The sequence below is a fragment of the Aulonocara sp. 'chitande type north' Nkhata Bay genome, linkage group LG7 (genome assembly GCF_057382095.1).
Source record: "Aulonocara sp. 'chitande type north' Nkhata Bay isolate Kocher_YH1m ecotype deep benthic linkage group LG7, A_spYH_male_GT1.1, whole genome shotgun sequence".
NCBI lineage: Eukaryota > Metazoa > Chordata > Actinopteri > Cichliformes > Cichlidae > Aulonocara > Aulonocara sp. 'chitande type north' Nkhata Bay.
In genome coordinates, this window is record NC_141350.1 from 58,654,038 (window position 1) to 58,668,338 (window position 14,301).

At 47.2% G+C, this 14,301-nt stretch overlaps 1 protein-coding gene across 2 annotated transcripts in view; it reads right to left on the bottom strand.

The window, feature by feature from the left end:
• Nucleotides 1–14,301, bottom strand: part of LOC147326402 (ras-specific guanine nucleotide-releasing factor RalGPS1-like) — a 97,382-nt gene that overhangs the window by 47,619 nt on the left and 35,462 nt on the right. For both annotated transcript variants that reach the window (XM_086301641.1, XM_086301642.1), the window contains exons 7-9: nt 12,403–12,492; nt 3,999–4,091; nt 54–180 (exon numbers count right to left, since the gene is read on the bottom strand). In XM_086301641.1, the coding sequence (XP_086157767.1) occupies nt 54–180; nt 3,999–4,091; nt 12,403–12,492 (310 nt within the window). The remainder of the gene's footprint in view (nt 1–53; nt 181–3,998; nt 4,092–12,402; nt 12,493–14,301) is intronic.

Sequence of the window (14,301 nt, forward strand, 5' to 3'; positions counted from 1 at the left end):
AATCTAAAGCAGATTGTGTTAAACTAATGCTGAGACACAGATAGCAGACTCACCAAGGTAAGGAATACAGGGCACCATCTTCAGGGAGCGAATATATTCCCTCATGCGGGTGTAATTCTCTTCCTTGGATGTCAGATAGTTTAGCTTCTCAAACGTGGCCTTGTCTTTCCGACTGATCAGCTACAACAGACAGGAAACAATAACACATACATAATTTTCTATTTTCATGTAGAACCTTTTACTTAAGTGGGAACAGAAGCATTGACAGACTGGAGTGCTTTCTAAAGACCAACAGGTTTATTGATATTATGAACTCAGTTGTTTCTATTGGTCATCCTGACTGATCCAGACACATATGACAAAATCTGGCTTTTTTAATGTCAAAATGAGACCCAAACATTTTCCCAAGCACAAAGTCAATTTTTTGGCAGTAATACTCGATATCAACATTACAAAAAAAATTTTGGTGAAGAGAAAAATGACTAATTCTTTTGTAAGGCAATTGTCCAGCTGTTCTAATCAAGGTATGCAGAAGAGCTCTGAGCTCAGATGTAGTTCTTCTCCCTAAGCTAAGAAAATGAACCTGAGGCTGCAATAAAGGGACAGATGGGCATAGGCTCACCAAAAACTATACAATTAAAAAAGGTTCTCTGGTTCGACAAGTTTCCTGGTCTGTTATCACAATCAAATAGATAGATCATAAACATGTATTGCTCATTCATAAAGAAGAAAGCTTTGGAACTATCCCGACTAGTGAAGAGAGTGTAGTTTCAACAACACTGATTTCCTCCCGAGATCTTCAGAGCCATTGAAAGGAATGAATTAAAGGCTCTGGAGGTCCCTGTATATGCACGTAAACCTGTGTCAAAAAGTTCAATGAACTCAGATACACACGGAATGTTTTCCTTCATTGTGTGGTTTAACTTAATGCAGCTCTAGGCTTCGTTTCTATTGGTCACAGATTAATAATGAGATTAACCCATGGATTAATAATGGGATGTCACTCAAGTTCATATGTGTGTGAAGGCAGACAAGCAAATACTTTTGGCAAAAGAGTCACACATAGTTAGACATTCCCTGCTAAAGTTAAACAATCATGTGACTGACTGGTCAGCAGGTTGAGTAATTTCTTGGAGTAATTTATGCCTCTCTAATTGTATGCGATCAACCCTTCCACCCATTAAACCAGGTCCCCAGTCATCAGATCTGTCTACTGTTCCAAAAGACTATCATGATTTAGGACAGAGGTCAGCAACCTGTGGCTCATGAGCCATGGGCTAGAATTAGGGTTAACTGTAACCCTATGTATTAATAGGGCAGGTAGAAGAATTACCAAGGACTTCGGAAAAAGAGAAGAACCATGTGGAATTGGAATGACCTTACACTTGTCTCACCTTAATAAATGACCACCGTATTGAAACTGCAATGTGCAGAAGACAGACTACAAAATGCTCAAATCTTAATCTTAATTCATCTCAAAAGTGTTCTAACACCGTTGTTGTATGGAGGTCATTTAAATGAGAACAGCCTATGAAAAATATTACTTCATTATAAAGCTTGGAATTTTAAAGGAGGAGAAGGAACATTTAGGACCAGATTTACAAACATTAGCAGCAGCACAACCGCTGAATTTACAAAAGAAGCAGTGTCAATTCTATGACAAAGTTGTGAACAGGAGTATTTTTTGGCTGACCTTATGGCATATGTATTTATAAGTTTTATTTTCATGAGGAGAATATTTAAACAAATTATGCAAACGTGAATTACAAAGTCTGTGGAACACAATTTAATGCTATCCTACGCTAAAGAAAGCAATAAAGGAAGCACAGAAGCTCCTTTCCTTAGTGTTTGGAGAGCTGGAACAGCTCTTATTAAGGCTGCCATACAGCTACTTTCAGGTCACATCTCTCAGTTAGGAACCTTCCTAAGTAAAATGGACTATTAGAATGCAACGTGAACTTGACACAAGGACAAGAGCTAAACATGGAAACATGACTGACTGGGGAGACAAGACTACTCAGACAGGGCACAGACGGGGCAGACAGACAAAGACACAAGACTATAGAAACAGTCAGGGATCCTAAAAGTGAACTACAACCTATAATCAAGAGAAACATCCATCCATCTTCTTTCGCTTATCTGGGGCCAGGTCACGGGGGCAGCAGCCTAAGCAGGGAAGCCCAGACAGTCCTCCCTTTCCCCGGTCACCATCTCCAGCTTGTCCAGGGGGACACTAAAGCGTTCCCAGGTCAGCCGAGAGATACAATCTCTCCAGCGTGTCCTGGGTCTGCCCCAGGGCCTCCTCCCGGTGGGACATGCCTGAAACACCTCAACTGGCTCCTTTTAATATGGACGAGCAGCCGCTCTACTCTGAGCTCCTCCCGGATGGCCGTACTTCTCACCCTATCTCAGAGAGGTTAGCCACCCTTTGGAGTAGGCTCATTTCCCTCGCTTGTATCCGCAATCTCATTCTTTCTTTCACTGCCCACAGCTAATGACCATAGGTAGGAACATAGATCAACCGGTAAATTGAGAACTTCGCTTTTACATTCAGCTCATCACTGCAGCTGCAGCACCAATCAATCTAAAGGGCAGCCCTGGCGGAGTCCATCACCCACCATAAATGAGTCTGACTTATTGCTGGCTATGGGACAAAGCTCTTGCAACGGTTGTATAAGGATCGAATGGCCTGTAGCACTGGGCCAGATGCTCCATATTCCTGAAGCACCTCCCACAGGACACTCCAAGGGACACGGTCGAATGCCTTCTCCAGGTCCACAAAACACATGTAGACTGGTTGGGCAAACTTCCATGTACCCTCAAGTATCCTCAAGAGGGTAAAGAGGTAGTCTAGTGGTCCACGACCAGGACAAAAACGACATTGTATCCAAGGTTTGACTAACTGTCCAGCATCCTGCCCGGCCACCTGATCCAACTCACCACCAGGTGGTGCAGTTACTCTGAACCATCATTTGGCACATAAGTGCAGACAACAGTCAGGACCGTTTCCTCGCACCAAAGGCGCAGAGAACAAACCCCCTTGTCCACCGGGAGAAACCCCAACATACAAGCAGCAAGTTGAGGGGATACTAGGATACCCACCCCAGCCCGCAGCCTCTCAACCAAGGGCAACTCCAGACTGGGACAGAGTCCAGCCCCTCTCCAGGAGACTAGTTCCAGAGCCCAAGCCATGCGATGAGGTGAGCCCGACTATATCTAGCCGGTACCTTTCCACCTCACACACTAACTCAGGCTCCTTTCCCACCAGAGAGGTGACATTCCATATCCCAATTGCTAATCTTGGTAGCTGAGGCCCACCAGGGCCTCCCCTCCTGGCTAGCGCCAAACACACATTGCACACGACCCCTACGGCACCTCCTGCAGGCAGTGGGCCTACAGAAGGAAGGGCTCATGTCCCTTTTTTGGGTTGTGCCTGGCCTGGCCCAATGGACTAAGGCCCGGCCACCAGACGCTCACCCTAGGGCACTCTCCCCAGGCCTGGCTCCAGGGCGCAGCTCTGCTAACCCTATCCCAGGTATGGTGAACTGTTCCCTTGATTGTATACTCTTAGGGGTTGATTTGCTCTGGGTCTGTTCCCTCACCCAGGACCAATTTGCCATGGGTGACCCTATCAGGGGGCAAAAGCCCCCCAACAACATGACCCCTGGGATCCCTAGGATACACAAACCCCTCCACCACAATAAAGCAGTGATTCATGGACGGGCAACAAATAACAAAATACAAGTCAAAACACTGGGTCAAAGTGTCGTATAAATACATTAACTGGTAATACCATATGTTAGTTAAGTTTAATACAAGTTCAAAAGAGAACGGCAATTGACCTACGATAAATAGATACCCATGACAGGTAAATGTCATCACTGGCACACAGTAGCATCTAATTTAAAGAACAAACAAAAAACAACATATTCATGACTTGTCAAAACTATGAATTACAGAAGTAAGACTTTAAGGCATGCACAAAGCTGAAATCTTACCGCCCAGGTTTTGCTGAGTCTGAAGATCGGCGCACTCTGCAGAGCAGAAACCACGGACACCAGAGAATGGAGATTGTTCAACTCCAACAGTTTCTGTAAACAAGAGCGATTATAAAAGACATGTTAGGAACAGGATAGGAATGCGTAAAGTAACTTAGTTTTCCTTTAATTTTAATTGGTTATTAGGCTTTATTAGGCATTATTAGTGATTACCAATTATGGTACTAATTACTAATGAAGAAAAAAAAATACCACACCACAACAAAACAAATTCCAATTATTACTTGGATAAAGTACCAAGATGCGGAGTAAAAATACAATTTAAAAAAAAAAGTCTTATTTACAAATTACAAATTATTTAAAGGTTATATTCAACTAAGAATAGCAAAAAAGACAACTTCACTAAAATATGAACACTGAGAAATTTGCTTCTTGCAACATTTGCGCTCATTTTAAATTTAACAGCCACTGTGTTATATCACCTTGTCCTTTAAAAAAAACTGTACATGTTTAAAGGTCTGAGGGACTGAAGTCCCTCCAAGCTATCTCTGAGTGACAAACAGACAACTACACACTCTCACATAACTATAGCATTGTCCCCTCATCTTTCACTAGAAACATGAGGGGACAATGCTAATCACTGCACCACCGAGACACCCTGCTATATAAATCTTTTTCTCTCCCAAATAAATTTGTATTTTTTGGGAAATAAGATGTGCATACTGACTCACACACAAACTGAGGGACCTTGAAAGTAGCCCTGACCCCCTTAATATACCCTTTGCATATCTTCCACATCTCAACCTCAATGACCCAGACGGGTAGAGAGGGCCTGGGCGGAGGGCAATTTAAACCGGGCAGCAACAGAGTTAATCATAATGTCATGGTCCTGGGTCGGTGACCCAGTGTTTTTGGTTATGTACTTTTACTTTTGATAGTTTTGTATTTTCTAGCATTTAGTGGTGTTTCCTCTGGTTGATGTCTTCCCTGCTTGTGCATTTCCTTAGTGTAGTAAGTCTCTGTGTTTAGTCCGCGTCTCTGAGTCTGTGTCATTACGTGTATGTGTTTCCTGTTTTACTTTGAAGGGCTCTGTCTTATGTCAGTGTGTTCTGTTTACGTTTCCCCTGCCTTGTCAGTTATCATGTATTCCAGGTGTGTTCCCCTCCTGTTTCCCATCCCCTGATTCCTGGCATGTGTATTTATAGTGTGTGTTACCGTGTCCTCGTTGCTGGTTCGTCTGTGTTGTTTCCCCTCGGTCTCCCTGCATGTATTTCCCCGGACCTCCCTGCACCGTCATTCCTGGTTTGTGTGTTAGTTTACCCAGTTTAGGTTTCAGTTTCATGTTCCTAGCGCCTTTGTTGTTTTCACTTTTGTTGTTAATAAACACTCACCTGCACCAGAGCTGCCGCCTTTTGGTCCTATATATATTCCACACGGCTTGCCCCCGCAAACCGTGACAGAACGAACCAGCCACCATGGACCCAGCGGCTGTAAATCCGTCCGAGGAGCTCCAGGACGACATCACGTACAATGTGGAGATCCTTCTCAGCCTATGGCTGGAACATCCCCCGGAAGAGCTTCGCCGCGCAACAGAAGACCGGCTGCAACGGCTCTTTTCCGGCCTGCCATGGCTATTGAACTCGCTTCCTCCGACTATGCAGGCTTTTCTCCGGCTTACACCGCACCTTCTCTCGGCCACTCCTGCCTCGCTGCCCGACTCGCCGGATGTGATCTTGCCCGGCCCGTCGGAGCCGTCTGCGGGGAGGAGACGCCGATCGCGCCGTAAGCGCGCCACCCCACAGCTGGACGTTCGGACTTCTAATTCGCCGGCTGTGGTGAGTGAGGACTGTTTTTCATTTTCGGACTGCATGACTGTTCATTCAGGGGCTGCGTTTTGTATGGCGGATATCAACGCAAGCTGCTTATCGCCTGTGCAGCTACCGGCAGCTAAGTTAGCTCCCCCGCAGCCACTCTCAGCTCAGTTTCCTGTGCTTCCTTCAGTTCAGTCTCCTGTGCCACCCTCAGTTCAGTCTCCTGTGCCACCCTCAGTTCAGTCTCCTGTGCCACCCTCAGTTCAGTCTCCTGTGCCACCCTCAGTTCAGTCTCCTGTGCCACCCTCAGTTCAGTCTCCTGTGCCACCCTCAGTTCAGTCTCCTGTGCCGCCCTCAGTTCAGTCTCCTGTGCCGCCCTCAGTTCAGTCTCCTGTGCCGCCCTCAGTTCAGTCTCCTGTGCCGCCCTCAGTTCAGTCTCCTGTGCCGCCCTCAGTTCAGTCTCCTGTGCCGCCCTCAGTTCAGTCTCCTGTGCCGCCCTCAGTTCAGTCTCCTGTGCCGCCCTCAGTTCAGTCTCCAGTGCCGCCCTCAGTTCAGTCTCCAGTGCCGCCTGTAGCGCAGGCCTCAGTTCAGTCTCCAGTGCCGCCCTCAGTTCAGTCTCCAGTGCCGCCTGTAGCGCAGGCCTCAGTTCAGTCTCCAGTGCCGCCTGTAGCGCAGGCCTCAGTTCAGTCTCCAGTGCCGCCTGTAGCGCAGGCCCCAGTTCAGTCCCCAGTGCCGCCTGTAGCGCAGGCCCCAGTTCAGTCTCCAGTGCCGCCTGTAGCGCAGGCCCCAGTTCAGTCTCCAGTGCCGCCTGTAGCGCAGGCCCCAGTTCAGTCTCCAGTGCCGCCTGTAGCGCAGGCCCCAGTTCAGTCTCCAGTGCCGCCTGTAGCGCAGGCCCCAGTAGCTCCAGTGCCGCCTGTAGCGCAGGCCCCAGTAGCTCCAGTGCCGCCTGTAGCGCAGGCCCCAGTAGCTCCAGTGCCGCCTGTAGCGCAGGCCCCAGTAGCTCCAGTGCCGCCTGTAGCGCAGGCCCCAGTAGCTCCAGTGCCGCCTGTAGCGCAGGCCCCAGTAGCTCCAGTGCCGCCTGTAGCGCAGGCCCCAGTAGCTCTGGCTCCAGTATCATCGGCTTCACTCATTCGCTCCGTGCAGGGAGAAAGTTTAATTTCATCTCAAGGTGCTTTTCCTGGTTCAGCCGCCATTGGCACTGTTTGCCGCTCCAGGGCTTCCCCAGAGGCTAGGTCCCAGTCCTCAGCTGATTCTGGACCTCTGGAGTTTAAGCAGCCACCTGGGAAGTGCCCCGTGTCAGTGCTGTCTGAGCAGGGCCAGTGCTCAGCACAGCACCCATTTCCTTCATGTCTGCCAGTGGACTCCATGCCTGCGGGCTTTGTGATGGCTTCTGCTGGAGGGTCCAAGGGGCCCGTCCAGCCTTCGTCTCGTGTCTCCGCTGGAGGATCCGAGGGACCGCTCCAGCCTTCGTCTCGTGTCTCCGCTGGAGGGTCCGACGGACCGCTCCGGTCTTTGTTTCCTGTTTCCGCTGGAGGGTCCAAGGGACCGCTCCGGCCTTTGTCTCCTGTTTCTGCTGGGGGGCCCGAGGAGCCCGTCCAGCAGCCTTCCTCGTCAGCTGGTGGTTCCGAAGAACCACACCAGCCTCCTGTCTCCGCTGGAGGGTCCGAGGGGCCCGTTCAGCAACCTTCCTCGTCAGCTGGGCACCAGCACCATGCTACATCAGCTGGAGGGCCCGAGGAGCCCATCCAGCCACCATCTGCTACGCCAGCTCCAGCCTGTGCTTCGTCAGCTGCAGCCTCAGAGCCTTCGTCAGCTGCGGCCTCAGAGCCTTCGTCAGCTGCGGCCTCAGAGCCTTCGTCAGCTGCGGCCTCAGAGCCTTCGTCAGCTGCGGCCTCAGAGCCTTCGTCAGCTGCGGCCTCAGAGCCTTCGTCAGCTGCGGCCTCAGAGCCTTCGTCAGCTGCGGCCTCAGAGCCTTCGTCAGCTGCGGCCTCATCAGAGTCTTCGTCCTCGTCTGGTCCGGCCTCATCAGAGTCTTCGTCCTCGTCTGGTCCGGCCTCATCAGAGTCTTCGTCCTCGTCTGGTCCGGCCTCATCAGAGTCTTCGTCCTCGTCTGGTCCGGCCTCATCAGAGTCTTCGTCCTCGTCTGGTCCGGCCTCATCAGAGTCTTCGTCCTCGTCTGGTCCGGCCTCATCAGAGTCTTCATCCACGCCTGGTCCAGCTGCCTCTGCCTGTGCTTCTGCTACGTCTGGTCCAGCTGCCTCTGCCTGTGCTTCTGCTACGCCTGGTCCAGCTGCCTCTGCCTGTGCTTCTGCTACGCCTGGTCCAGCTGCCTCTGCCTGTGCTTCTGCTACGCCTGGTCCAGCTGCCTCTGCCTGTGCTTCTGCTACGCCTGGTCCAGCCTCTGCCTGTGCTCCTGTTACGCCTGGTCCTGCCTCTGCTTCAGCGTCGCCTGGTCCTGTGCCCTCCAAGCCTCGGCCGGTGCGCCTGACACTTGGGCGCCGCCGCTGCCTTCCGCGCGGCCGGCCCCCTGATCGCCATCGCCTGAGTGGCCGCCGCTGCCTTCCGCACGGCCGGCCCCCGGACCGCCATCGCCTGAGTGGCCGCCGCTGCCTTCCGCACGGCCGGCCCCCGGACCGCCATCGCCTGAGTGGCCGCCGCTGCCTTCCGCACGGCCGGCCCCCGGACCGCCATCGCCTGAGTGGCCGCCGCTGCCTTCCGCACGGCCGGCCCCCGGACCGCCATCGCCTGAGTGGCCGCCGTTGCCGTCCGCACGGCCGGCCTCCCGAACTGTATCCACGTCGCCGCCGTTGCCGTCCGCACGGTCGGCCCCCCGAACTGTTTTGGACTCCTGTGCTGTCGGCCCCCTGGCCGGCCCCCCCCGAACCGTTTTGGACTCCTGTGCTGTCGGCCCCCTGGCCGGCCCCCTGAACTGTTTTGGGCTCCTGTGCTGTCGGCCCCCTGGACTCTTCTGTTTTGGACTGTTTTTTTTTTGTGTTTTGGTGTGCTTCGTTTCTTTTGGTTTTGGGCTCGTTTTTTGTTTTTGTCTTTTGGCCTTCTGGTGCTCCGGTTTTGTTTTGCTTCGGGCCCTCCTTCCTGGGCCCCCGCCGCCCGCCCTGGTCGGGTTGTTTTCTGTTTTTTCTGGCTGTTTTTGTTTCTTGTTGGGCTGTCTGGAGCCAGCCTTTGAGGGGGGGGTACTGTCATGGTCCTGGGTCGGTGACCCAGTGTTTTTGGTTATGTACTTTTACTTTTGATAGTTTTGTATTTTCTAGCATTTAGTGGTGTTTCCTCTGGTTGATGTCTTCCCTGCTTGTGCATTTCCTTAGTGTAGTAAGTCTCTGTGTTTAGTCCGCGTCTCTGAGTCTGTGTCATTACGTGTATGTGTTTCCTGTTTTACTTTGAAGGGCTCTGTCTTATGTCAGTGTGTTCTGTTTACGTTTCCCCTGCCTTGTCAGTTATCATGTATTCCAGGTGTGTTCCCCTCCTGTTTCCCATCCCCTGATTCCTGGCATGTGTATTTATAGTGTGTGTTACCGTGTCCTCGTTGCTGGTTCGTCTGTGTTGTTTCCCCTCGGTCTCCCTGCATGTATTTCCCCGGACCTCCCTGCACCGTCATTCCTGGTTTGTGTGTTAGTTTACCCAGTTTAGGTTTCAGTTTCATGTTCCTAGCGCCTTTGTTGTTTTCACTTTTGTTGTTAATAAACACTCACCTGCACCAGAGCTGCCGCCTTTTGGTCCTATATATATTCCACACGGCTTGCCCCCGCAAACCGTGACACATAAAGTCTATCTCAATCTGGACAATTTCTTTGACTCCGTACGGAGAGGAATGCCTTTTGCCAATAGCCAAACCATCTGGCTGTCCTGGCAGGATGGAGTCAAGGTTCGATGGCCAAAAGGTTGTTTTCCTCCTCGGTCCTTAGCAGTGTGGAGCAAGTAGCTCTCCAAAGGTAGCAGCATCTGCAGATGGGAACGGAGGTCTCACTTTTGATGGCTGGGCAGACAGACAGCTGATAACTGAGCAATGCTTGAAAGGGTAATAGGCCTGTAGCAGCAGAGGTCATGGAGTTGTGGACGTACTTTACCCATTTTTAGATGGGACTTCCATGTGAACTGGGGGCCCCAGTCAGAAATGATGTCATAAGGAATGCAGATAAGTCTAAAAATGTGGTGGGTGAGTTTTTCTGCAATTTCCAGAGCTGATAGGAGTTTAGGAAGAGCAGCAAAATGGACAGCTTTGGAGAACCAGTCTATGCTGAATCTAGGGCTAGGTGAGACCACGGATGACCAGGTGTGGGTAGGGGTTTCAGGAGTCTTACAGGTAGGGAAGTGGAAATTTTGTTTTGAGCACATCTGGGTTGGAACATATTCCTAGACATCCTTGGACAAGGATGGCCAGGATGGCAGGTGAATCTTGAAGTCTGGGCCCAATGAATTACTTTTAAACTGAACTCTTGTGGGAACATAGAGACTATTTGGGGGTCCTGTAGTGGGGTATGGCTCCCTCTTCTGGGCACTGACGATCTCAGACTTAATCTCCCAGGTTACGGAACCAGCATGAGGACAGAATCGTCTCATCCTCAGGTGAGCTGTTGGAAGTGGCAAATTGTCTAGACAAGGCGTCTGACAGTGGGCCAGTAGGTTATAGAAATATTAAAGCGGGTAGAGAGCTGACCCACCTGCCTTGATGGGAGTTTAATCTTTTTGCAGTTTACACATAGGCAATATTCTTGTGATCTGTCTAAACAATAAATATATGCTCTGAGCCCACAAGCCAATGCTTCCATTCCCCCAATGCCAACTTCATGGCCAGTAGGGGTGGGGGAAAAAAATCGATACTGTGTAGTATCGTGATATTTTGTTTGCTAATAATGTATCGATACAGGGACAGCAGAAATCGATATTTTGTTACAAAAAAAGTTTTTGTGGAGTGGAACATGCTCTGACTTCAGAGCATGTTGATCAACTCCTTTTTCTGAGCAAGAATCCTGACATTCCTTCACTGTCCAAATGTGTTTAACTTTTTTTTTGGCAGCAATAAACACGACAGTTTACTTATTTTAATTTAAGACATGTTTTATTTTAATTAAGTTTAAAACTTTTTTATTTAATGTAAAATTATATTTTGTTTTAATTTACTTTCAAATTCTTCAGTTGCTGAATGGGCTGCATAGTTTTCATAAATTGCATAGTTCAGAATAGCTATAATTGTACCAGATGGTTGCATTCAGTTAAGTTGGACTAGACTGTAATACAAACCGTTCAGTTTGTCAACAATAAAACTGACATGAGAGAAAGACTGAGTGTGAGACTTTGATATTAGATAAAATGAATATTGATAAAGTTTACCTTTATGTACAGAATCTGAATATCGCAAAATATTTTAAAAAATTGCAATAATATCGTATCGTGCGTTAAGTATTGTGATAATATCGTATCGTGGGATGTATGGTGATTCCCACCTCTAATGGCCAGCAACTCCCGATCATAGTTTTTCCTTTGCTGGAGTCAGACGATGGGAGAAAAAGGCACACGCATGCATCTTACAAGAATGTTGCTGTGAGAGAACAGCACCCACTGCAGAATCGCGCTGCGTTGTCTGGAAGTCTGGACTCCCATGTGACCTTACAAAGTCCAGGCTATCGAAAACGCGAATACGGACTCCCGTACTTGAGTATTTAGAAATGGTCTAAAAGTCTGCAGTCTATTAACTGACCTCAGCTAACAATGTTAGCTCAGTGTCAGGAATCCTTTATTAATAGTAATTAAAAAAATAAATAAATAAAAAAATCATACAGTAATAGTACATCAAAGATACTGAAGTTTTGCCCATCCCATTCTTCTTATGAAGCAGTGTTGGAATTTCCAAGTAAGAAATGCATTCCTGCCCGTGCAGTGCTGGCTCTGTTGTGCTGGCTCTGGGTCCATTGTGTAACTGACGCTACCAAAATTAACAGGACACTTACATTAGAGCCTCTTATTGTGTGTTTTGTTTGGGTTTCCAGCAGTCAGAATGAGAGAAACTGTATTAATCCCAGATGGAAATTGAGTAAAAAAAAAAAAAGTTAAAAAAAAAAAAGAGCAGCGGGTCATACTCGAACTCAGGCTGGCCGCTCTCAGCCATGCGCCCAAGTGCGTTTAGCCTTTAGCCTAAATCGGAAAAGACTGCCGTGTATTCTATTTATTTCAATAAAGTAACTGTATTCTGATTACTGCCTATTTAAACGGTAACTGTAATGGAATACAGTTACTCATTTTGTACTTTAAATACATAACGCCAGTATATATATTCCTCCCCAACACTGTGTGGTAAGTCTATACAAGTACTAGTGGGAAATGGTGGTAATGATGAATATGGTAAATCAATAGTGTGTTGAGCAGGGGTAGGGATTAATAAGTGTGTATAAACTTCTTTCAACTCCATTTCAGACTTAATGATTGAGAGGTTATTACATGTCATTGACATATAGTGTATGTTGTTTGAGCACATATCTGTGTGAATGTGTATACATATGTGTGTGCACATGTGTATATGCAGCTGTGTATATGTTAAATAAAAGGTTGTCGTCATCATCTTCATCATCATCTGAACTCACCTTTGCTATCTTGACAAAGTGACTCAGTATCTCTGCTCGGATTTTCAGTGTCTGGGCAGTTAAGATTTCTCTCACCAGCCAAAAGCTCACCTAAAACACACAAATATAATTTGAAACACAGGCACATGCTCACACACACATACACACAAAACTTCTGAGGATTAAGTCTGTTTATTTAGGATTTTCATGATCCCACAGATTTTGAATGACTCATTAACACACACACACACACACACACTCCAAATTGAAGACAGAAGACAACTAGTGATGTATAGTGTAGTACTGTAAAATACAATGAAACAACATGAAATTTCTAATATCAAAATGAAGATAATTTTATTTTTAGTCAGTTCTCATGTTGGAGTGTATATTTTTTAGATGATACTCTAATAAAAACTAAGAAAATAATTTTGTTAAATATAGGCATACTTTTCATTTTCAAGACCTATTTGCCCTGTCTTCCTACAATTTTGAGGCCTACTCCCCTGGAAGAATTTGAAAATTAAGAGCCAAAATATGTATATATATAACAAACGTACTTAACTAGTTATAACCAGAATAGTTACAATAATGTTTGAAAAAAAGTGCAGTGAAAGTTAGCTGGCTGACATTTTTAAATATAATACATCTTGATTTTAAAGAACCTTTAAAAAAAAACCTTTTAAAAAACAAAAAATAAGAGCTCCAAGGGGAAAGAAAGACTCTAGCTTGTGAAAAGTCCATTTCAATAGTAATTACACCAGATCTACCAAGATTAGCAAATGGGGAATATAGAAGGTAAAGTGCTTACTTGACTGTGAAATGTAGTTATAGGTTTTAAATAAGAGAAAAAACAGCATTTATCTTCACCAGTAATGCATCATAGATTGAATCCATCAGTATTTTTCATACAAAAACAATGATGAAGATGAAATTTGTCATAATTGATAGAGTGCATCTTCCTGGTTTTAACCCTTTAAGACCTACCATAGAACTAAGTCCGCCAGAGCTTACTTTATATTTTTACATGTTGTAGTGCCATTTTTGGGAGCATTTCAAGTTGCTATACAGTGGGGCAAAAAAGTATTTAGTCAGCCACCGATTGTGTAAGTTCCCCCACTTAAAATGATGACAGAGGTCAGTAATTTGCACCAGAGGTACACTTCAACTGTGAGAGACAGAATGTGAAAAAAAAATCCATGAATTCACATGATAGGATTTGTAAAGAATTTATTCGTAAATCAGGGTGGAAAATAAGTATTTGGTCACCTCAAACAAGGAAAATCTCTGGCTCTCACAGACCTGTAACGTCTTCTGTAAGAAGTTTTTCTGTCCCCCACTCGTTACCTGTATGAATGGCACCTGTTTGAACTCATCATCTGTATAAAAGACACCTGTCCACAGCCTCAAACAGTCAGACTCCAAACTCCGCCATGGCCAAGACCAAAGAGCTTTCGAAGGACACCAGGAAAAGTATTGTAGACCTGCACCAGACTGGGAAGAGTGAATCTACAATAGGCAAGCAGCTTGGTGTGAAAAAATCAACTGTGGGAGCAATCATCAGAAAATGGAAGACATACAAGACCACTGATAATCTCCCTCGATCTGGGGCTCCACGCAAGATCTCATCCCGTGGGGTCAAAATGATCATGAGAACGGTGAGCAAAGATCCCAGAACCACACGGGGGGACCTGGTGAATGACCTGCAGAGAGCTGGGACCAAAGTAACAAAGGTCACCATCAGTAACACACTACAACGGCAGGGAATCAAATCCCGCAGTGCCAGACGTGTTCCGCTGCTGAAGCCAGTGCATGTCCAGGCCCGTCTGAAGTTTGCCAGAGAGCACATGGATGATACAGCAGAGGATTGGGAGAATGTCATGTGGTCAGATGAAACCAAAGTAGAACTTTTTGGTATAA